The 25,900-nt window shown below is 41.4% G+C and overlaps 1 protein-coding gene across 4 annotated transcripts in view; it reads right to left on the bottom strand.

Annotated features, from left to right (window-relative positions):
• Positions 1–25,900, bottom strand: part of fbxo38 (F-box protein 38) — a 63,481-nt gene that overhangs the window by 12,462 nt on the left and 25,119 nt on the right. For all 4 annotated transcript variants that reach the window (XR_009921691.1, XM_062393386.1, XM_062393385.1 and 1 more), the window contains 7 exons: positions 23,228–23,428; positions 22,962–23,117; positions 21,670–22,317; positions 16,524–16,624; positions 12,246–12,348; positions 11,414–11,580; positions 11,160–11,305 (listed from right to left, as the gene is read on the bottom strand). Coding sequence is in view for 3 of the 4 variants with exons in the window: in XM_062393386.1 (XP_062249370.1) it covers positions 11,160–11,305; positions 11,414–11,580; positions 12,246–12,348; positions 16,524–16,624; positions 21,670–22,317; positions 22,962–23,117; positions 23,228–23,428 (1,522 nt within the window). In the remaining variant the exon portion in view is untranslated. The remainder of the gene's footprint in view (positions 1–11,159; positions 11,306–11,413; positions 11,581–12,245; positions 12,349–16,523; positions 16,625–21,669; positions 22,318–22,961; positions 23,118–23,227; positions 23,429–25,900) is intronic.

Genomic DNA, 25,900 nt, shown 5'->3' with positions numbered 1-25,900 from the left:
ATTAAATTAAGTTGAGTTACTATTAGGGGTGGGCAATATATTGAATATACTCAATATATCCCGGCTTTTTCCACTTGAGATGGTATTAAATGTCAAGTGAATGTTTTAAGACATCAGTGTGAAATTCTTTGTTGTTTCACATCTCTCGCTCTCTTCTGATACCCCTCTCGCAGCAGACAGCCAGTGTTGTGCAAGTTCAAACAGCTCATGACCTAGTTCAAAGTTCAGTTAATACAAGTAAACATGAATAGTTCACGTTCATAGTTCACCATTTAAATTCTGAACTAGTTCATATTTCAGTTAATGTCATAGTTAAAAAGGTGGGAAGTGGGAGTGAAAGACTTAACTTGTTTTTTAAGAAAACTGTATCCATCACTAACCCTTGCCTTAAACTGTACTTCATACATTTTTTTTTTTTTTTATCATTGCTAATTTTGCCTGTTTATTTATTCATACCCTGCAAACAAAGGGCACAACAAATCATAGTGCTATGCCTTGCTATGAAACCAATTAATAGGCAAGACCTTAAATTCTATAATTTTAATTGATAAAATAAATGTGTTTAAACTGTGTGGGAACACGTTCTACAGAGTAGAAGCTGCAATTGGTTTGTATCGTGCTGGAGCTTCCTGTGTCCTCCTCCACTCTCCTGCTGACCTGCTCTCACTTTAAGTGATAAACCCTCATCAAGTATTAGGACCTGATTAGTACATGAAGTTTACTAAGTGTTTGTGAGACTGAATTTAAACATCATGAAAAATTATTCGTTTGCATTTTGTGCTCAGCATAACACGAGACGTGAAATGCAGGACTTGGTGTTAAAGTGAGTGAAACTGATTTATGATCCAACACCATCGACTAATAACTAAACACATGATCGTAAGTTTGTCATCTAAATCATCCTAATAAAAAGAATTGAATAAATTAACGTTCATTTTTGGCACTTTGAACTAAGTTCAACATTTAAAAAATAAACTATGACCGTGAACTAGTTCACTTTCATTTGCATGAACTGAATTCTGAACTAGTTAGTTTTAATTGTGTTAGTGGGAGCGTATGAAAAAGCAGGGGGATTACTAGGTTTTATTAAAACATCACCATTTGGATTCCTTCCATCATAGGAAGGAATACAACTTTGAAATTTTACAAGGAAAAAAGGAACCACTCTCAATGCTGGAAGATCAACCAATATTAGATTGTTATGAATTTAATTTGCAAAATGAATCTTTCTGGAGCTGATCCGTGCAGAAGATCATAGCGAAGTTTGATGATTGCTTTAGCAGTCAGCTTCTAAATCAGTATAAAAATACAGCTAATTCAAAGCATTAAGATAATATTTTCTGTTCACTAAAGAACATTTTGTAACAACTACAATTACCGCACTGCAGACACTCTGTAATCAATTCATCAGTGAGTCCAAGTGAATTGAGCCGGATGTAACGAAATTCCCTACGGGCAGTTGTAATATGTCACATTCACAGTAAATTTGAAGACGTTCCCTAAAGCTGAATTTAAGGGATGGAAAAGATGTTGAAGAAAAACCTACTTAAGGCCACCGTGACCTTGACCCTTGATCTTAGGCTGCCAAGATGAAATCCAAGCTAAAATGATTACTTGTGCCAAATGTGAGAGAATTCCCTCAAGGTGTTTTGGAATCGTGCACTTTTCAGAGCTGTTGAGTGAAGAACAGTTTTTCAACCAATTTCATCTTTGCAAACAAGGTGATGTATGTGTTTACCTGGGAGTCACACACAACGGACCACTCACAGTTGAAAGCCTGTTAAACAATAGAGTTAGGACCATTCCAAGGGCCCAGCACAGATGAGGGCTCTCAAAGAAGACTATTATTGTTATTATTATGAGTAAGTTAATATAATTAGAATTATATTTTCTATTTACAGCGTATGTGTTTGTGTATTTGAGAAACGGAGCAAGAGAATGAGAGAGAGAGAGACTGCCAATCACGTGAAGTTCTTTACATTAACTTTTAATAGCCTATAACTACAGTCCTTTTGAAGTTTCTTGTGTGACTAATGAAGTTCCTTTAATAAAAGTAGTCCTACATAAATACCAGTACTATACAAATGAATGGATTCAGTGAACAGAAACGCTGAAGAGCTTACATTTTGAAAAAGGGTACAGAAAGTGTTGCAAACATTTATGTTTGGCTTCTGAAATTTAAGTCGTTGGCCCAACTGCGGGGAGAAAAAAGTAAAGAAGCTGAAAATGTAAACGATGTAACTTCACTGATCTTCAAAAGATCTATTTATATAAAATAACACCCCATCAAAAACCGGATACCTATACAAGCAGGTTAAACTAACCATCCATTTTCTAATTCTTATGCATCCATCTCCAAGCAGCATGTTATGAGTAATGTTCACTTTTGTGTTTAAAAAAAGGTTTTTATTTGAATTGTCTAGCTCTATTGCACAACAAATTACATTCGTCACTTTGAAAATGTATATATATATGGAGTGGTTATCTAGCTCATTTGGGGCTGTTGAAGAGTAAAATGCGTTTTCCAGGTTGGTGGTTGGCTTAGGTCAGTATTATATTCTTTCATAGGGCACAAAATGTCCAGTGGGTTAGGGTTCTATATGCCTTTGTATATAGAACGGTGAAGAGAAACTAGAAATTTCCTCCTGCCGAGAAATTTCGAATGGGTGCCTTCTGCGTCCGGGTCGAAAATAGACTTTCTTTTTTTGTGAAGAGAGACAGACTGGCTGCTTTAAGAGAGAGAGAGTGGTACACCACTAGGCACCCATAATAAGAAGTATACAGAATAGTAATATGTAATGCTTTGCATGGCGCGTTGCCTCTAGGGCTTTGCCCTGCAAAGCATGGACCTAGTGGTGCCAGCCACTAGGCGGCACCCATAATAAAACCATAAGCGGGTAGGTGGCTATGCCACTTCTTTCTTGAAGTTGTTTGATTGGGTTGGGAAAGTACGCTGTTTAATGCAGAGGTGTAAAAAGTACTGAAATATTGTACTCAAGTAAAAGTACCTTTACTTTGATGAACTTTTACTAAAGTACAAGTAAAAGTACCCATCTAAAAATCTACTCAAGTGGGGCCGCTCTTATACAGTGCAAAAAAGGACAAGGGGTCATAAATCCAATTAATTAAAGGATAATCTTTACAAATATAAGTGCAACACATTAAACATGTCAAACATTAAAAATTTAACATGTCAACACAACATTTAATAACTGCCCCTCGGGACCGTTGTAAATGAGGGTCTTATTCCTCAGTGTGTTTTCCGAGGCTTAAATAAATAATCAATCAACTTTTGGGAGGACATGTCAAGACATCAACCACATTACAGTTAAAATAAAAAGTTTAAATGCCGCTGTCCCACTGTATATTTAAACTTTTGGTTAAACTTTGGTCCACCTTTAGAGCACTAGTCTAGAAACATCTTGTTGAGTTTGAGCGGCAGCTGAATTTCAAGGTGAGTAGAGCTAATCCAGGGTATCTGTGCAATGAACAGCAGCACAGCTGAAGAGTTGCTTGCAGGCGGCCGAGGCAGGTAGGCCAGTGTTGAGTTTCAGGCAGTGTTGTGCATGAACGAGTTCATGCATGGTGAAACCATTTTAAATGTTGTACCTAAGCGTTTGTTGTGTTCATTCAGCCAGAGAAGTATTTTATGTTTTCCGTTTTTGGAGATATCTAGTGCTAGCGGATTTAGCGGAGGTGTACCGCAGTCATCTGGCAAGCTAACGGGCTGCTCAGAGAGCCACCTAGCAACCCGGACGATTGTGGTTCCCCAGTTGCGCAGCCTACGTGGGAGCTACGCAACTGAATAGCACCGATAGCTACCACGAACACGAGCGGTTCCATTCAGCCTCGTTGGACGACCATTTAGCTACGTGTGGATGCTAGCGGACCTACTGAAGGCAATATTATCGGGGTGGTCATGAGTAGCCATTATTGGGCGAAAAATAATCCAGTTATCAGGCCTGCAATGTGGGGGGTTGAACTGATCGTTTTATTTGTTGTTTTCCAGTGCCGGCTTTTGTATTTTCTTTTATACCAGTATGATGTTCCTGTTTGTAACAGGTGATTGTTATTCCATGTGAACACAAAGTTTTTCTTATACTAGGGAGATGTTTGTGACAGTTATTATTCTGTGTGGTTTATTATTAGTTACCTAATGATACGTCAGTTTTAAATGTGAGATGCTGTTTGTTATTCAGGGCCTAAATATAGTTTAAAAAGCCTAAATATAACTAAATCTTATTTCTGGTAGCAAATCATCACTATATCAACTACATGCCTGCCTTGGTTAAATAAATTCTATGTAAATAATTGACAGTGTGTTATGGACTCCACTCACTTCCATTAGCAGGAGTCAAGCTTGCATTGAGCCCCAAATGTGTTAGGGCCAGGCCTGTGTAGCGCAGTGATTCTCAAACTGTGTGGTGCGCCCATAACATCTGGTGCGCGCGACCGGGAGGGGAAAAAGATAGCCGAACTAATGTTTAGACGTGCGCATCTCTGTAACGACGGCCCAGAGAAATAATCGCTCGTTCGCCGTAGCAAGGGGTCGGAACTTATAACTCTGCAGCCGCGGGTTGCTCTTCAGCCCCTCTGCAGTGGCTCCCAGTTTTGTGCATGTCGCGCATATTTTTCGCGAACAGTAAACTTTACAATCAGTTTTCATATGTTGAAAGTGCACATGAGGGAACCTCATCCACTCTATGCAGCATCTGCCACTGCAGTGAGAATTGCCTTGCGCCTTGAACTATGTTTTTTTTTTACTCAGTAACAGATGTAATTCCAATGTAGCGAAGTACAATACTTCAGTCAAAATCTACTTAAGTAAAAGTAAAATTACCCATTTAAAAAACTACTCAAAAAATTACAAAGTACAAAAAAAAACTACTTAATTACAGTAACGTGAGTAAATGTAATTCGTTACTTAACACCTCTGGTTTAATGAAACACAAACTACATATAACATGGATAGGTATTACTGTTGGAAATTACAGGGCTCATTGCAGCTCCATAGCTGACCACTTTGCAAGACTCGGAATTGTGTGGCCCTGTCGAGTTTTTCTCTCTACAGTCGCCGAAGTTCTTGTTCATTGAGGGAACTGGTGGGTTTCTCTATTCATTCTAAGGTCTTGATCTATTTATGTTATGATTTGGCCCTTAAAATTTTACTGAATTAAATACATTTAATTTAATTCATTCATCTTTTTGTCATGGACTATTATTAATATTCAGCGTAGAAGATATCAACGCCCATCTGTGTTTGACGATTAGAAACATAAAATTGGCAGTGTCTTAGTACTAAAATTTTAAAGACATTTATATGGTAGTACACTGTGTGTGACAATTTTTCCATCAGCTTTATATGAACTGTTGGCAATCGGGGCCATCCCGGTACCCGTCCAGGGGTGGGTGCGCCTTTTCTGGAGCCTGGCACAAAATAGAACTGGCTTTTATTTCAAACTTTGCTCCCATTGTCACCCACGGATCATCAGTCTGTGCTAAAGCAACCTCGGCAAAGTAGGACCACTATCCACATTGGAACAGAGCAGCCAAAGTTATTTGGCATGGTTGCGTTCAGGTGTGGTAATGGTGGTGAAGCCTAGCAGCCAGGTAACTTCAACCAGCCGAGCGAATGAATGGAGAACTTTAGGTTGATTGTATTCAAAATCCTGATAACCTAGGCTAAAAAGTCTTCAACCCAGTACAATATATTATTTACAGGGTTCGTACGGTCATGGAATACCTGGACAAGTCATGGAATTTAAAAAAAATGTTTTTCCAGGCCTGGAAAAGTCATGGAAAAAAATAATCTCCCTAAAGTTTTGGAAAAGTCATGGAAATTTGTTATATTAATATTTTCATGTTGTTCATTTTAGGGATGGGCATAATTAATAGACGATGAGTTTCGTTATTACATTATTTTTTTATGGATGAAAACTATTGCATGTTCGCTATGTGGCAGGACGTCGGAATATCCGAGTTGCCTTGAACGCAGCACAGTGAGGATGTTAGCAGTTGGAGAAAGCAACCCGGAGCTAACCTGCGCTGCTCGGCTTCATGTCCGCACACAGACCGTCAGTCCATGCAGAGGGGAACCCGGACAGACCCGGGTCTGTGTGAGGGGTTCCGGGAGTTAGGGCGTGACAATAACTTGACTGAGAGGGCGAGAACAGTCAAATTCAGCTAGCTCCCAACAGGGCTTAGTTAGAGTACAGCAGCGCATTTTTTCAAGTGTTACCAGTGAACGGATCCTGTTTATCTGCCCCAAGAGTTGTTCATCTTCGAATAAAGATCTCAATGAGGAAACACGCTTTGTTTTTTCTATTTTCACTGCATTTTAACATAGCCTATAAATAGTGAATTTTAATATGAAAATATTAATGATTAATCGAAAATCGATCGTTAATTCTCCCAACAATCGATTAAGACAATTTAATCGAATGCCCATCCCTAGTTCATTTACGCTGAGTTTAAATAATTCATATGCTTTTAAAGAAAAACGCTAAAATATAAGCAGGAACTTGGGTACTTGGGTTTGTGTAATTTAAGGTATACTGTATGCCTTGGAATTCTCCTTGTTAGTTTGAATACCACATTGTCACTTTTTCGCGAATACACAGAGATTTCACAAAATGTTCGGTCATGGAAATTTGGTTTAAACGCATGAAAAAGTCATGGAAAAATCATGGAAATCCATTGGTCAAAATGTGTATGAACCCTGTATTTAAAACTACCATACTATAAGATGTGTAATGTAAAAAGTAAAAAGTAGTCAATTTTAGAAGAGAGCGGCTGACAGACCTGAAACACTGACAAATGAGCAGTGATGTGAGGATCGAACCCAACCTTTCAGATTTTAGTACTTAGCATAGCAACTTGACCTCAACCTCAACTCAACTTGAGAAACAAGAGGGTACGCTGGCGCACACTGGCTGCCGCTCCTCTTGACACTTTGTTACCGCTCCTGTGATTTATGTGACTTTTTAAAACTTTTTTATTCAGCGGACTTTGGATTAATAGAGCCTACCTGCTCTACTGGAGTCCTTATTCTGTGATGACTCGGGAGCTGGGGCTCGCCAGCCTGTGGTCGTTGCCGGATGGCGCGGCTTGTTTTGTGTCCTGTCTTTTACATTGGTGCTGGCAATGATCTCATACACCGCTTCGCAGCTATGGCGTTGGCGCCGCTTCATGGCTCCGTCCGACAAAGGGTTTAAAGCCCTCTGTCACGAGTGTGGGATTTTGAAAAACAGACCTCCCTACATCCATAGAGGCTCCCGCTGCGGCTTCAACGTGAAATCAGGAAACAGAGCAAACCTCGGAGTCATCGTTGGAAACATCGCGATACTACCCAATACCAGGCAAAATGGAAGACACGGAGTGGATTACAGTGTATTACGGAGCTTTCAGGGATTTCCACCCCGACCTCTGTCTTTTACCACCATGGAGCTGCTAAACGCACAATCCCTCACAAATAAATCCCTCCTCATATACAAACATATTCTGGACAAAGGGCTTGACTTCATGTGCCTAACCGAAACCTGGCACAAACCAGGGGACTACTCCGTGCTTAATGAAGCATGCCCCCCTGGCTATAACTACATGGAGAAGGCACGCAGCTCTGGTCGTGGTGGTGGACTAGCCGTCATGCACCGGGCTGAGCTAAAACTGTCTCCTCTGCCAATGCCTGATCTTTCCTCTATGGAATGCCTGGCCTTCAAATGCAAATCTCCATACTCCATGACAGTGCTTCTCATATACCGTCCTCCAAAACCAAACCCATCTTTTCTACCTGAGATAAGTGATCTCCTTACCTCCCTCTGCACTATGTCAACTAACATTGTCATTGTTGGTTTAAATATCCATGTCAACAACCCCTCCTGTCAGTTTGCAGCAGATTTCCTGAGTGTGCTTGAGTGTCTTGGGCTGCAGCAGCATGTTGAGGTTCCTACTCACACCAAGGGGCACACTCTTGATCTGGTTATCACTGACTCTGCTTCCATCAATAACCTACAGGTCTATGATCTTGGTGTGTCCGACCACAAAGTGGTCTCAGTGGCCTTAACTTTTATGCTGCCTACTATTAGACCTAGGCGTCGGCCACTATGACCATGGATCTCCAGCTCATCACCTGCCCAGCCTCTGCATCAATGGATGAATTAGTGGAACTATACAATACATCACTGAGAAGTGTTTTGGATCTCCATGCCCCTGTCAAGTCACGTGAGGTCAATTTCTCACGCTCCGCTCCCTGGTTCACACATGAGCTAAGGAAAATAAAAACAGCTGGGCGTGCCCTGGAACGACGCTGCAGACACACTGGGCTCACTGTCCATAAACTGGCCTACCGTGAGCATCAAAGGGCCTAATCCAACTCCCTTAAAGATGCTCGCTCACAGTTCTACTCCGGGGTAATCAATAAAAACCCTGGCAATTCCAAACAGCTTTTTTCCACCATAAGCTATCTCCTGAAACCACAACCACCCTCTTCAACTGAGGCTACAGAGGAGCAATGCAACAGCTTCATTGACTTTTTTAGATCAAAGGTCAACACCATTCGCTCTCTGATGTCCAGCTCTCCATCTCTGCTTCCCTTCGACACCAACACCTTATCTACGAGTGTGCTGTCTCCTCTACATCTCGCTGAGGTTCAGGAGAGCCATGTTGAGGCAATCCTCAAAAAAATGAAATCCTGTACCTGTATCCTGGACCCCATTCCCACTGCTCTGCTAAAGTTACATATCTCCACTCTCAGTCCTTTCATCACCAAGGTTGTTAACCTTTCCCTTCAGTCTGGCTGTGTCCCACCTACTCTCAAGGTTGCTGTCATCCGTCCCCTTCTCAAGAAACCCACCCTGGACCCGGAGGTTCTAGCAAATTACAGGCCTATTTCCAACCTTGCCTTCCTGTCCAAGGTGTTAGAGAAGGTGGTCGCTTCTCAACTTCAGGACCACCTCAAACATAACAACTTGTTTGAAAAGTTTCAGTCAGGATTTCGTTCAGCCCACAGCACTGAAATGGCTTTGCTCAGGGTTACAAATTACCTGCTGATGACAGCCGATGCAGGATCACCCTCACTCCTCATCCTCCTGGACCTGACTGCTGCATTTGACACAGTGGATCACACTCTCCTCCTAGAGCGCCTCTACAACGCTGTTGGACTATCAGACTCTGCACTCAAGTGGTTTCAGTCCTACCTCTCTGGCAGAACTGAATATGTCTCACTGGGAAGATGCAAGTCCAGACTGCTCCCTGTCTCCTGTGGTGTTCCGCAAGGGTCGGTCCTCGGCCCCATCCTATTCATTATTTACATGCTTCCCCTCGGTCGTGTCATCAGCAAACATAGGATGTCCTTCCACTGTAATGCTGACGACACACAGCTTTACATCAAAACTGCCCCTAACCCCTCTGTAGCCATTTCATGTCTCACCGCCTGTCTTGGGGAGATAAAAGACATGGATGAGCAGCAACTTTCTCCAGTTAAACAGTAGCAAAACTGAAGCCCTTCTTGTTGGCACTCCACACCAGGTTCAGTCATCCTCCATAAATCAGCTCACCTTCGACGGTCAGGTCATACCCCTCTCCTCCACAGTCACTAATCTGGGAGTTAGGTTTGATCCTCACCTGACCTTTAATGACCATATAAAACACCTGTGCAAAACCTCCTTTTACCATTTCAAAAACATCTCCAAACTCCGCCCCACTTTAACCCTGTCAGATGCAGAGAAGCTTGTCCACGCATTCATCTCCTCTAGACTGGACTACTGCAATTCACTTTTCACTGGGATCACTGGCAAGAACATCAAAAAACTGCAATACATCCAAAACAGCGCTGCCAGGATCCTGATGAGAGTCCGTAAATATGAGCACATAACACCAATTCTACACTCACTCCACTGGCTCCCTGTCTCAACCCGGATTGACTACAAAGTCCTACTCCTCACCCATAAATGCATAAATGGACATGCACCTCCCTACCTACAAGAACTCATCACTCCCCAAACCTCCACCCGCACCCTCAGATCTACAAGTAGCTCGCTCCTTCGGGTTCCCAACACCAAGCTCCGCACCATGGGCGACCGGGCCTTTTGCTCAGCAGCGCCCCGCCTATGGAACGGTCTCCCTGACCACCTGAGGGCAACACAGACCCTGGACTCTTTTAAGACTGGTCTAAAAACCTTTTTATTCAAAAAGGCGTTCTTACTTTGAGTTTGAGTTTTTAGGAATTTGATTTTTGATTTTTAACTATGTACTTGTGGCACTCTGAGATTCTCGGATAAAGAGTGCCTTACAAATAAAATGTATTATTATTATTATTAACTTGTCTCCTCCATTCCTGCCCTGTTCGGAGAGAAACTTGACTTTAAATGATGTAAAAGGCAGTAGAGACTCACACTGAGTCATACTGAAAAAAACATCATACAGCATTATCACTATATTCTGACATGACTAAACAGAGAAATTAATATGCCAAGACTTTTGAAAAACAATATCTACAACCATGTACATTTGTACTTATTTAAGATTGTGTTAATATATACCTGCATTACGGGAAGTTTTCATTCAAAAATATTTTAAAAAGATCATCCTTTTCTTTTATGTGAATGTCGCAAATTTGATATGGTGTTGACTTTTGTTTCATTATCATTATATTATTGTCATTAAAAAATGATAAAATTATAATTTTCATCAATGACATATCATTCAAATTTAATACTTCATATAACGGTTTGAGCATCAGTACTTTTTGAACATTTTAACATTACCCTAGTAATACTGATTACTGTGATAATTTTGCTCACTATAATAATGATATGAAATTGTCATAGTGCAATAAAAAAACTATGTTAAGGAGATTGACTACTCCATTGTGCACCGGATGGAGCAAGAGTGTAAATGAAGTGCTGAACACATCCCAAGCCTTGTGTGTTTGGGAGTTCCAATTAGTATTAGTCAAACCATGACAACAACTATTTTCAATGTGGAAACTACACTACCAGTTAAACATTTGACTCTGCCATCTCTTAGAAAAGTAAACACATCGTAGGGTCAGGGATTCAATTTCGCAAAGGGACAGAGAAAGCAGGGAGAACAAACACTGCCTGGCAAATATTGGCCATAAACTGACACAAAGGTAGACTTATTTGTGAAATACGACTCACTGGCTGATGTTGGCTATCGTGTCCATCCAGCTGCGAATGCGAACCTTGTTCCTTATGTTTGGAGGGTTGCTGAATTCGTGCACTACAGCAATGTGGTAGGGATATGGTCCCTGGAAAAGCTGACGCTCCAATGCCACTGTGTCAATCTGAAGACGGGAGAAAAATAATAACAGTGATCCAACAAGGGATGACAAAAGATTCCTACACAGAGGGACCCTCATAACAATTTATGTTAATTTTTTAAGATTACCAACCCGATGCATAGGGCGCATATAGATGATGCGGTTCCGCTCAGGAGGCATTCTCAAAATTTGATCCAGGACCTGTTCCATGTCCAACTTCTTACATTGAGCATAGTCAAACCTGTTCACTATGGGGGCACTTTCTACTCTCAGCTGCTTCAACACTCGACATCTAGTGGCTGCAGAGGGAAGAAACACAAAGAGACAGCGCAGTGAGTGATTAAGCATAGAGACTTAGGATAAATGCTGCGAGTTATGTTAAACTCAGTGAATGTGACTGCTTATATAACTTTATTCTTGAGTCCATTAATTAACACAGTAAACAGAGAAGCCTGTACTGAAGCAGGGTAATGAATGAATAAATGTTCTCCCTAAATGGACTTTTGTCAATTTAAATACTCATGAACTATTGTCTTGGTGCCAGCTGTTGCAGAAGTTCTTCATACGAAAAACATCCTGAAATACTTCCTGAAGCAGCTGTGGAACAGTTTAAGCTCCTGAACCGAGCAGGGGAACTCACCAAGCTCTCCTCTCTTCATCAAACTCAGGTAAATCATCTTTATTTACTTTTAAAGAAGTAAAAGTAGTGTCAGATCATCATTGAATGGTTTGGATTCCATCTTTCTTTTCTCAAGGCATAATTCTCTATGATCTTTATAATTTATTCGCTAACGCACATCTTATTTATTGTGAATAAAGCATTAATGTGAAATAAAGCTCAGAATTATTCAAGAAAAATGAAGACAACTTTATTTAAATAAGGAACACTTGTTCAGCTATTAGTTAATTTATAAAGATTAATAATTCAAAAAAACATCACTGAATCATCAAATATCAGTGTTACCATGAATGAACATCATCTTGGGGCAGTCCTTGAGGACCAGTTCTGTGATTCCACAGTTGGTTAGAGTGATGCCCACCAGGTTCTTGCTCCTCAGAGATAAAATCTGCAAAAACAAAAAGGCATCTCCGAATGTTGGTTACACTTACAGAAGATTCCTTGGTTTGCAGAAGTAATGTCCTCTACAAACATGTTTAACAGAAAAGCAAGAAAAAACTAAGTCAGACTTATGTTTAATGATGATATTTTTGAGCCCCAACTGTAACAGACTACCACCCTCCAGTGAGGGAAAACTGTTTTAACTTAAAAAAATCTGGAGTAATCCAGTGATTCAAATCCAGTCTTTGAGTTCAATTTTAGACGGGTGCCACGTGGAAAGAAGTGCCTATAAAATCTAGATGAAATAAATACTTAAAATTATGTCCCACTATTGAGCAAAATAAAATATATAATTCTAAGGCTATCATTCTGGGGTAAAGTGATTACAGTTGAAATGGTAGTAGCTTCTAAATTTAATTATTTATCTACAGTGTTGGGCAAGTTACTGAAAATTAGTAATTAGTTACAGTTACTAGTTACTTCTTTTAAAAGTAATTGAATTACTTCACCAGTTACTGTATATCAAAAGTAATTAGTTACTAGGGAAAGTAACTTTTAAGTTACTTATATGTCTGCTTTTCAAATGTAATGAATATGAATAGTACTGAACAGTTAAACACAATAAACATATTTTTTGTAATCAACAGGGCAACACGCCTTCAAATAAAGCAGTAGTACAAAAATCCCTTTTAATACTTAACTTAATACAAAATAACTGTCTCAGTCATTTAACAGTGTTTTTTTTACCACATTAGGCCCAATGAAATAAAAGTGAGGAGAAGCTTCTCAAACTTATGATCTGAGAGCCTATTTCCTCTTTGGAGAGAGAATCAGCTCACCTTGCGTAACTGCCTGTAGCTCTCACGGAGCGGACAGATTTAATAGACACGCCAACACTGTCAGTGTTTCCCCTAGGTTTACAGCTTTTTTTGGGTGGGGGGGGGGGCGCGGAAGCTCTCTGTCCGCTGGTGGGAGTGTGCTCACCTGTGTGTGTGCGCATCGGGATGGAACTTCGCCGTGAGCGATACAGAGAGCAGATGAGAAATCTAAACGCGCGACTATGTGGCGGAGGCGTGGGGGGGGCGAAAAAAAGAAAAAGAGCTGTTACGTGCGCCGGAGCGTCCTCATGACTGCCTCTTATCCAGTGCGATCAACCCACACTTCCTTCGCGGTCGACCAGTAGATCGCAATCGACTTAACGCAAGTAACGAACTCATTTAAATTTCAGTAATTGTAACTGCGTTACTTGATTTAAAAAAATACCTCGTTACATGCTCGTTACCGCTAAAAGTAGTGGAATTACAGTAACGCGTTACTATGTACTGCGTTACTCCCAACACTGTTTATCTATAATGCTCCCTTGGAGATTTCGGAGTTTATTGAAAAGCAGTATTACAAAATTATTGGAGATTGAGTAGGACCTTACAAATCAATATTATAATAAGGTATCAAAAAAGGGAAAAACATCAGAAAAGCTATTGGGGGAAATGTACAGAATATAAAATGCTACACCGATAAAATATCTGAAAAATATTGAGGAATTGGGTGGGTTCGGCTCTACCATTACAACCACGATTTTGTCTTTGAAGAAAACTTTTGTTAAACATTCTAGTCTGAGTTTGAACTGTTCTCATTAATATCAGATATTCATCGTGAGAGATAAGCTCTCACTATTCATACATTTCCCCCTTTGTTTGAAGTGCACATGACTTATCATAAATATTCTCTCTCCATGGTGTACTCCAACTAAATATACTCATTAAAAAAGCATTTTGAGTAGTTATATCCTCGTTAAAAAACATTATTAACTTAAAATAGCTAGTGTGGTGATATATGCAATACATTTTCTAAAGTGCAGTCTGATATCTCCTAAACATGCTGAAGTTAAAAATAGAAACTGCTGTCATACTAAGAATACTAAGAATTGTTAGGTGTCAGAGATCATAGGCCAAACGTAATTGCTTTTGATAACATTCAAAATATGGAAAAGTAGGGGGAGATAGACAATTAGATTTAAAAAAAAAAAAAAAGGGGGATGGAGACACCCATTTCCTGATTGGATGAAAAGACATAGCAGAGATGAAGGTGGACAATATAAGCGATGGTATCAAGGTTTAGCCTTAAGTTGGGTTCCGGAGCCTGCTCGGCGTAACCTCCTGTGAAAAATAAGCTCCATTTTATTGAACTTTGAGCTTCTCTAGTGAAATGTTTTGAAACTGTAGTGATACTAATAATTCTGAAATCTATTTGTATACGCGTTGCAATAGAAGTCTAGACTTAGAACCTGGCCCAGTGCTAGACTTTTAAACTCCAACACAATGATACCTGATTAAGCAAATTCAGTATTTAAAAAATGTATCTTATCGATACGTATTGCAAAACTTGAAGAATCCTAAATGTCCCATGGCAAGAGAATGATTGATGCAATTTCAGATTTTTTTTTCAAAAACAAACGCTCAGCCTTAAATTGAATTTAAATATCCATGGCTCTGTTATATTTCATTTTATGCTAAAAGCGGATCATTGTCTAATGTGTAACTTAGCTATAGTGTAACCGCTATATGGTATGCTCCCCTGCTTTGTTGCACAAAAAAATGAATACAAAATAAAACTAGGGCTACGTTGTAGCACTAACGGGCCCGAGCACAGGCAATTTCAAGTCTGTTGCGGTCGGGGAAGAGAGAACGTTCGATGACCAAGCGCTCGTCTCAGCGTTGCATGCATTTGCGCACTGCTGCAAGATAAACGCTTCACTTCCTGTAGCCAGCAGGTGGCGCTATGATTTTAAGTCATGGTGTCTTTGTTGATGTCATCAGGTCGCGCTTCTTGTCTTACATGTGTAGTTTGAACTCGATTGGACCAAATATGTCCAAGATACAGAAGCTTGTGTTTTGATGGCGTTTAGTCACATTTTGACGTCTCGCCACGGTCACACGGTATGGCGAAAAATTGATCTTTCAATAACTTTAGATCTCCATCTTGTTGTGATGACACTCGTCTAAATTTTCAGTTGATCTGATGAAAGCTCTCCAAGAAGTACTTGAAAATAAAAAACATGGAATATGGTCCAAATCGAAAATGGCGGGGTTCCTGTTGCATTTTTCAAATTGCTCAGAGCGCGTTTTTTGTGCATCTGGTGATGATACACAACTGTCTTCAATTTCGTGAGGATCAGTGAATTCTAAATGAGAGGAAGCTCCGTTGGTGGCGCTGTTGAGCCATTTTGCCACGCCCATTCTTTAAAACCATCTGAATATCTTCAAGGGAGGGGGGCTGATGATACACACATGTAGTTTGAGGGAGATGGACCCATGAACACGGAAGTTAAAGCGTTTTCGTGTGTCATGGCGAGCTGATGTGACGCCCCGCCACAGTCAGACAGTGTGACGAAAAGTTGTTTCTTTGATAACTTTAGATCTCCATCTTGTTGTGATGACACTCGTCTTAATTTTCAGTTGATGTGATGAAACCTGTACGAGAAGTATATCAAAGTAAAGGATTATGGAATATGACCAAAATGGCCACGAAATCGAAAATGGCGTGCTTCCTGTTGCGTTTTTCATATTGCTCCTAGCGGGTTTTTTTGTGCATCTGGTGATGATACACAACTGTCTTCAATTTCGTGCGGATCAGTGAATGCTAAATGAGGTGTTTCTCCATAAATGAGGGGAAGCTCCGTTGGTGGCGCTGTTGAGCCATTTTGGCACGCCCACTTCCAAATACCCCAGAATATGTCCATTTTCACGACTTTCTAACTTACTGCAAACTTTTAAAACTTTTTGAGCATGTTAAAGCCCTCAAAAAGCCAATTCTAGTAAGCAAGGAAAAATAATAATAATAATAATAATAATAATAATCATTTCAATTTCAATAGGGCCTCCCACCGATTTCGGTGCTCGGGCCCTAATAATAATAATAATCATTTCAATTTCAATAGGGCCTCCCACCGATTTCGGTGCTCGGGCCCTAATAATAATCATTTCAATTTCAATAGGGCCTCCCACCGATTTCGGTGCTCGGGCCCTAATAACATAAAAAAAATGTATAGTCTGTACCGTGCATACTAAAGTATTCACCCGCCTGGATATTTAATGATAAAATAAATGACACTTTATAAATTGATGACTTTAAAACTATAGTGTAACATCATAAACAATTGTCTACTGTAAGGTGTGTGTATACCTGTACATGGTCATCCTCAGTGACTGGGTCTGAGGTGCTGGTTGATTTGTCAGCCATTCGTTTCCTTCTCACTGCAATTCGAGGCCTGGCTCTTGAAAGATCTTCACAGCATACACAAAAAAATATCAACGATTCAAAACTTAATATTAAGCCTTCTGCCAACTCACAGGCCACACACACATAATTTATGTTACAGCATTAAGCAGGTGCTAAGACTCTTTTAGGCAGCATTATGGTTCGTCGATTTGAGTTTTTCGTCTTATGATGGAATTATCAGAAATGTTGGAGAGTAAGCTTTCTTTTCACTTTACTACGCTTTGTTTTGCGATTCTTTATTGTTTAGGGTTATTTGTTTTGAGGATGGCTATTTTTTCCTCCTTAGGGGTATTTGGTGTTTTGAAAATACGTTTTACCACCCAATTGCTTTCTCGTCAGCTCCTACGAAAAACCAAGGGCTTGTTGGTTGTTTGTAAGCAAAAGTTGAAGTTTGATATTATTGGTTCCTGGGCTGATATTGATGGAGAGATTGCCATTGCTAAAATTGGTTTAGATGGGAAAAACATTGCATTGACCTCTGCCTATGAACACTTTTGATGCTGGTTTCTATGATCTTTTAACCAAAATTCTGCAGAGTCACACAGATTTCCACCTGGTTCTTGGTACAGATTTCAATGCAGTATGGGACTGTAATATTGAAAGAACAGGCAAAGCTGAGAACAGTGACCAATGTCCTGCTTCTGTTCATCAATCAAATTTTATTTGTATAGCCAATATTCACAAATCACAATTTGTCTCATAGGGCTTTGACATGGTGAGACATCCTCTGTCCTTAACCTTCAACAAGTGTAAGGAAAAACTACTAAAACCCCCTTTAACAGGGTTAAAATATGTAGAAACCTCGGAGAGAGCCACATGTGAGGGATCCCTCTCCCAGGACCGACAGACGTGCAATAGATGTCAAGTGTAGAAAAAAATCATCAAGATACAAGTTTTAGTAGCATTGATGAGGGTAAACATTTTGAAGATTAACTTCAATACTATATATCAAGCAGTCCTGCTGCAATCATAGTCTATGGTCAGCAGCCAGCAAGATCATGATCTATAATGAAGATCGTATTCACTATAGTCCACAGTCATTGTCGAATGCCGAAAGCTAGGATCTATCATCAGCTGCCACCTCGGTCATGGTCCACCACCATTATCTCACTACAACACGTCAAAGAATCCGCCATTCCCACTATGATCAGCCGGCACGACATAGAATCCACCACACTGGATCCACCACCGCGACCTGACACGCAATCCAAAAATCGCAATCCATGATGATGTAGCTACAGCTGTGGCCCTGGATCTGCGGGCGATAAGGCACAGGGACTCCGGGGAAGGGGCCAAGTCATAAACATGTATTGATGTGATATGAATTACTTTGATGTGGTAAGGATGGAGAAGCTGGAAGAAGCTCCGTGTGTCATGTGTCACAAATTCCCTATGCACCATCAGGTGTTTTTGCCTTGTAATCAATGATACAGGCTGAACTTGCTGGTACAATGAGGCTCAAGGTAAATCTGACTGGCTACTGGTTTGTATGGCAGTACTATGAAAGCCATGTGGCCCACTCAGTAGATCAGACCTCATTACCTCTATGCCCTTTTAAACTAAACGCCTCCTATTTAAGAACATACGACATGTTAAGTTCTGCCGCACTAATTAATGCATAGCGCCAGTTGATGTTATCAACCTTCTAGACGTAAAGCAGCATAACTAAGGGCAGGTCTAAGACTGGACCAGCTGTAACTATAAGCTTTATCAAAAAGGAAGGTTTTAAGCCTTAGATTATTCCACAGGAGAGGGGCTTGATGGCTGAAAGCTCTGGCTCCTACTCTACTTTTAGAGACTTTAGGGACGACAAGTAAGCCTGAATTCTTGGAGTTCTCTAGTGGGTTGATAAGGTACTAACAGCTCTTTAATGTAAAATGGCGCCATATTATTCAGGGCCTTGAACGTGCGGAGGAGAATTTTAAATTCTATTTTAGATTTAACCGGAAGCCAGTGTAGCGATGCTAATACTGGAGAAATGTGCTCTCTTTTCTTGGTTCTCGTCAGGACACGTGCTGCGGCATTTTGGGCATGCTGCAGAGTCTTCAACGACTTACTGCTGGAGCCTGATAATAATGAATTACAATAGTCTAGTCTGGATGTAACAAAGGCGTGGACTAGTTTTTCTGCATCTTTTTGCAAAAGGACATGTCTAATTTTGTACATATTACGCAAGTGGAAAAAGGCTGTCCTAGAAATTTGTTTTAGGTGTTAATTAAAGGACAAATCAGGATCAAAGATCACTCCCAGGTTCCTGACTGTTTCATTGGAAGCAAGGGCGATGTCGTCTAGCGCAGCTAAATCATGAGATAATGTATCTCTAAGGTGTTTAGGGCCAAGTATTATAGCCTCTGTTTTATCTGAATTTATAAGAGAAAATTGCGGGTCATCCAGGTTTTTATGTCCTTGAGACATGCTCGAAGTTAAGGTAATTGATTACTTGGTTCAGGTTTAAATGACAAATATAACTGGGTGTCATCCACATAGCACTGGAAATTTACCGAGTGTGTCCTGTTCTGATGCACTATATCACTAAGCAGCCCTCACCGGTAGGGTCGATACTTGGTGCTTAGTAAACCCTTCTACAAAGAAAAGATATAGATATATATCTTTTTCAAGAATACATTTTCATGTGCAACCAAAGTCCAATTCCAAAATGCTTAAAACATCTTTTATGTACTATGCGATTTGATTTAATAAATATTTCCACGTCCAGATATAATTCTGCCAGAGTTCTACCTTGCCTTTTGGTCCTTGCTCAGTCAATTGTTCTTGGATATGATAGGTTTCAATTATGTGTATGGGTTTATTCCCGGTCCATAAGTTTCATTAATAATAATAAAGTAATGCACTAGCAACATTATAGGGTATGTCACTTTAAGATGTGTAACCTCTCTGTAGTATGTTTTGGAGGTACATCTCCTAACATGTGGGGTGACACACTATCTTGATTAATTTAGGTGTCTCCCCAATTGCATGATTGTGTCTGTGCATGTGTTTGGGATAAATAAATTTATCTTGTATCTTTATTATCTGCCTCTGATTAGTCAGTATAGAGATACATAACGTTTTCCAAGGTTTTGATTGATCAAGAGGTTATGACTAAAGGAGAGCAGGTAAACTATGGAGGACACAATGGGGTCTTTTGTCACAGTGTGTGTTTCTCCTAATGTGGCTACTAGCTATATTAGAAGTATATATATCCTAAGTGTCTGTTACAGCTGTTAACATGACAAGTGTTCTTGGACTGTGTGAGGTCACTCCTGCGTTTGAGCCTTCTTTTTAGCCACTTAGAATTCAGCTAATGCCATGCTAGTTCTTAAAAATGTACGTGGGAGCCGGACAGGAGCACCAGATAGCGCATTGTGTGACCTTAGAAGTATTGGTTGCACCACTGGCTTCGAGGGAGACCAGCCGTCACTGTTCTTCTTGGCCAGTGGGACTTTAGCTGCTGTCTGTCACCTGTCTTCTGAGTAAGGAGGATGCACTTTTGGTGCTGAGTGAGCAGCCGACTGTGTCATCACCTCTAAGAGTAAGGAATCCATACGTACTGCTGTAAGTGCACTTAGCTCTCTCGTGCTCTCAAGCTAAATTCAGGCCTGCATCAGGGTTATAGCTGTGTTTTATTGCCGGCATTTTGTTTCTCTTTTTATTAGCATTTGTTTTGCTCTTATACAAATTCACCAGCCCTGAGTGGCTGGCAGTCGAGACGTCCCCGTCAAGGTGCTGCATCTTAAATACATTGGACGCAGCATCACACTTGATACAAACAGCTTTTCACCCTTCACAACAATAATAACTAAATAAAAGTAGGGCTGCATGTTCAAATAAAAGGGCTTAACTTCAGAAAAATAAAATAAAGGTAGATCTATAATTTAAATTTTCTGTTCCACATCTTGACTCGAAAGTCTCAAAGAATGTTACAGACAATAAATCTCAACACATCTCAACAATTGAATAGTTTTAGAATCACTTTCTTCCCCTCTTATATCCCATTCCCACTTTTCTCATCTGTTTCTCTCCCTTTTTCCGTCTCACTCATGTGTCTCTGTCTCACTCCTCTGTTTCTCTCCATTTCTCCTCTGTTTCTCTCCCTTTCTCCGTCTCACTCCTCTGTTTCTCAACTTTCTCTCTCACTCCTCTGTTTCTCTCCCATTTCCGACTCACTCTGTTTCTGAACTTTCTCTGTCTCACTCCCGTTTCTCTCCCTTTCTGTCTTTGATTGGCTGAGTAGTATCACGTGGGATAACTTAACTCGCATGCAATTGGTCTGTGCGTTTCCTCATCCGCTAAACTACCTCTGTAAAGACTACAAAAGCTGCGACGGTTACAAATAGAAGTGTCCCGTCAGGTTTAAAATCATAACCTTCTTTATTGGCTGTAAGCCTGGGTCCGTCCGGGACGGCTTCTGGGTCCGCTTGTTAGTGACCCCTGGTCTAGGGGATGGATTGGGATGTTAGATTGGTTGTGAAGGTGTTCCTAGGTCATTTTTCTGAACTACTGCTCTTTAAAATTGTCAGATTTCACCTTCTCACCTGAGTGGGCGTGTGAGTGTGAGAGCTGACAGCAACCTCAGCCTTCCAACATTCCAACAAAGAGAAAGGAGCTTTTTTTTAAAGAAATTTGTCATTTGTTTAGTTTTATTGACCTGCATAGGGTAGTTATGAAGGATTAGTGACCACTTTGCATTTCTCAGCTCAAAAGTAACACAACTGTTGTTTTTTTCAACAAACTTTGAAACTGTGCCACTGCTTTTTTCTTGAGGTTATGAAGACTGATGAGTCTACGGCAAGTTAAGTCCAGGTTACATATTAACATGTGTCTGAAGTAATCTCTTACCCCTCTTAGAGACTTAACATACAGCTGAGGGGAATTAGGAAATCAATTAATTGGATGGCTGCACACAAGAATTAGTTAACACTGGAATGGGCCTCACGTGCACTGATATGGAAGCACAAGCCCAGACCCTTGCAACTAAACATGATACATTCATTTAACTCATGTCAGTGCACACATCAAGTGTGTTCTATGTTTGTAACTTCAGTCTTACCTGTCTCAGGTACCAGGGGTACAGAGGACATACGTGTGCAAGAACGGGTCAAAGGTCTTCTAGGAACAAAGTTCTCGTCTCTGGCATGTTTTGAACCTGAACCAGTATCAGGAACATGTTGGCTTTCTCGCTTTCCAACCAGTGCTGGTCTCCTAGAAGCATGGTCTACAGCAGCACCTCTTGGCTCTAAACTGGCAGGACTAGAGCTCAGTCGGATCCCAGAATCCCTTGTGCTCCCATCCAGTGCTCCAGAGGGGTTTTCAGTGGTTGTAATTGTTCTATGGCTCATCCCCACAACCACCCTCCCACATCTATCGACCTGCCTGGATGTGGCTGCTCCAGCTCCATTTCTGACCACAGATTCAGTCACTTGCCTCAGCTCAGTCCTTGCTGCTGCCCCAGTACTTCCAGAGCTCTGTTCTCCCCAACTGGCAGCTCTTGGAGTGGTCTCCCGGGACTCTGTAGTGATTCCCTTACTGCTTGTCCTCCTGCTGTTATCAGCTGCAGCTTTCATATCTGCCTTGATCTGCTCACTGGTCACCTGACAGCTCTTCTCACAGCTGCTGTCTGACACCTGAACCTTTTTCTTGTCCATTGACACTGATATAGCGACATTGTTGCTTCGCCGCAGAGGAGTCTTTCCTTTACCTGAGAACAATCAGGCACACAGAAACACTTTTGTTAATCTGGTAAGGCCACCACAAAATATCTATTGTCCAGAAATAGTTCATCATAATAAATTCAACTTTGAAACTTAGATGATCTCTTTTCAGCTACATCTGATGCAGTTACAATTTGCACATTAAAGAAACCTGAGAGCAAACATTGAAACTCACTATGTCACGAGAGAAGTTCTGCATTTGGCTGAGGTATAAGCATTGTTGTTGATAAAAAACTATTTAAAAGAATAAGCGGACAGCTCTGAAGCACAAAGGGAGAAAACTTCAGATGTGTGTGGAGCAATGACGAGAGTGGAACCTTCCTTACATCAATATATTAAACAAAAGTTTCCATCATCTCCAGAAATTGTTTCATTATCTGAGCATTGACTGCAGCTCTTTTAATCAACTCATCATCTTCTGCAGTAGTTTCATGGCAGTGAATTGAGAAATACCTTTCCCAGCTGTTAGAAATAATAAATAATAATAATAAACCAAATTTACATTAGTGGATGGAAACACATTCATTAGCATTTTGTGGATTTCTTTAAATTTGTTTTCATTTTGCACTACAATTGGATGGACACTGGCTACTGTTGTGATTAACTGGTTTGTTCTATATTGTACTGACACCTTCTGTAAAGGATGCTGGTTGCTGCAAACAGGAAGCTGGCATCAGCCTTGAAACAAGACCTTCCTCTTCCTCACTGTCGGAGTCTGAGATGACCAGCTGGGGCTTTGGAACCACAGTACCAGCCGTTCTGCAATGCTGGACTAAACCACTGGGACCTGGATGTGCAAAGGACATCAGTTTCTTATTGATAAAATGGTGATGAAAAGTGTAGAACACAAAAATTATTTTAACATCTGCTTATTCTGAACAAAAAGCAGCACCAAACCTGCTTGCTCTTCATCAAGAGGTTGCCGTGTTCCAGCAGGACAACTGTTCCCTGGAGCTATGTCAGCCTCGTCCACTATCATCCCCCCTTCTTCTACTTTCACCTCTATCTGTGGTTCAGCCTCCATGTTGTCTTCCTCCAAGATCATCTCCTCCTCCTCTTCTTCTTCCTCATCTTCCATACCATTTACTTCAACCGGAGCTGTGAAACAAACAAATCTTTTTTTTTTTTTTGAGAACTTTGAGAGGCTCTCTCTCAAAGCTCTCAAAAAAATAAGAACTTCCTGGACTCAAACTGAGTTAGCTTGAGGTGATCTTTGGACCTGGATACATGTGGATACAAAATTACACAGAACTGCAAGGCTCTCTCTTTAAAGCTATTAAAATGCCTTTCATATAAAAAAAAATTTTAAAAAATCCATTTTGCGATTCGGCCAATAGAAAACTGCCACTCAGACATGGAATGTGGCTTAAAGGGAATGGGCAAATAAAAACTCCAGGATATGGTAATGTTTAGCTCATGTTGATCACAAAATATTCAAAGCATTATAAAAACAAAGAATTAGGATGAAAACACCTCTAGGATTATTTTATATTCCATTTCGGCCACTAGATCCCTTTCACGAAAAAATCTTTCACACTTGACCTTTAAGCCTGGGTATTTTGTAGCATGTCATTTATGGATCCCAAAATCTTCCTGTTTAGTCAAGGGTTTTGGTTACCTTTTCGGATGTAAACAGGGATGTGGCCAATGCCAAAATTCTGCTAGTCTGTCCTGGAAATGTTTTTTGTTCTCCCGAGGATAAAACTTGGCAACTAGGACAACGTCTGGTCCAGTTGAACCCCCGCAAGGCAGCTGGACCAGACGCTGTCTCCCCCTCTACACTGAGGCACTGTGCGGATCAGCTTTCTCCATTGTTCAAAGCATTATAAAAACAAAGAATTAGGATGAAAACACCTCTAGGATTATTTTATATTCCATTTCGGCCACTAGATCCCTTTCACGAAAAAATCTTTCACACTTGACCTTTAAGCCTGGGTATTTTGTAGCATGTCATTTATGGATCCCAAAATCTTCCTGTTTAGTCAAGGGTTTTGGTTACCTTTTCGGATGTAAACAGGGATGTGGCCAATGCCAAAATTCTGCTAGTCTGTCCTGGAAATGTTTTTTGTTCTCCCGAGGATAAAACTTGGCAACTAGGACAGCGTCTGGTCCAGTTGAACCCCCGCAAGGCAGCTGGACCAGACGCTGTCTCCCCCTCTACACTGAGGCACTGTGCGGATCAGCTTTCTCCATTGTTCACGGACATTTTCAACACCTCACTGGCTGAATGTGTTGTACCCGCCTGCCTGAAAACATCCACCATCATCCCCGTTCCCAAGAAGCAGAGGATCACAGGCCTTAATGACTACAGACCAGTCGCCCTGACCTCTGTAGTAATGAAGACCTTCGAGCGACTCGTGCTGACCCACCTCAAAACTATAACCAACCACCTCCTCGACCCGCTGCAGTTTGCCTACAGAGCCAACAGGTCCGTAGACGATGCAGTCAACATGGGACTCCACTTCATCCTCCAGCACCTCGACTCCCCCAGCACCTACGCCAGGATCTTGTTTGTGGACTTCAGCTCCGCATTCAACACCATCTCTCCAGCTCTTCTCCGGGACAAGCTGACCCAGCTGAGCGTGCCTGACCCCACCTGCAGGTGGATCACCAACTTCCTGACCGACAGGAAGCAGCGCGTGAGGCTGGGGAAGCTTGTCTCTGACACCCGGACCATCAGCACTGGAGCCCCTCAAGGTTGTGTGCTCTCTCCTCTCCTCTTCTCCCTCTACTCCAACAACTGCACCTCCAGCCATCCCTCTGTCAAACTCCTGAAGTTTGCCGACGACACCACCCTTATTGGATTAATTTCCAATGGGGACGAGGCCGCCTACAGAGAGGAAGTTAACAGCCTGGCTTCCTGGTGCAGCCAGAACCACCTGGAGCTGAACGCTTCAAAAACTGTAGAGATGGTGGCAGACTTCAGGAGGAGCCCAGCCCAAACCGCCCCCCTCACCATGTGCGACTCCCCAGTTAAAACAGTGGAGTCATTCAGATTCCTGGGGACGATCATAGCACAGGACCTGAGGTGGACGGAGAACATCACCTCCATCACCAAGAAGGCCCAGCAGAGGATGTTCTTCCTGCGGCAACTGAGGAAATTCAGCATGCCGCGGAAAGTGATGGTTGAGTTCTACACAGCCATCATTGAGTCCATCCTCACCTCATCCATCACCGTTTGGTTCGCTGCCTCCACTGCCAAGGACAAGGGCAGACTGCAGCGGATCATTCGGTCAGCTGAGAAGGTCATCGGCTGTGACCTGCCGGCTCTCCAAGACCTGTTCCACTCCAGGACCAGAAAGAGAGCAGGCAAGATCATCGCTGATTCTTCCCATCCCGGTCACCACCTGTTCCAGAGACTTCCATCTGGGAAAAGGTTCCGGGCCGTCAGGACTAAAACCTCGCGTCACCTGAACAGCTTTTTCCCCATGGCAGTGGGGCTCACAAACAAGCCCCCCCCATCACACTGACTCTGCTGACCCCCCCCCCCCCACCCTCGCACATAATTTATAACACTACATTATTGGCACTACCACCAATCTTTGCACCTTAAAACCGCACACAACACAT

This window comes from Platichthys flesus, chromosome 8, assembly GCF_949316205.1.
Source record: "Platichthys flesus chromosome 8, fPlaFle2.1, whole genome shotgun sequence".
Lineage (NCBI taxonomy): Eukaryota > Metazoa > Chordata > Actinopteri > Pleuronectiformes > Pleuronectidae > Platichthys > Platichthys flesus.
The sequence above is the reverse complement of the archived record's forward strand: the minus strand, read 5'-3'. Positions and strand labels throughout refer to the sequence as shown.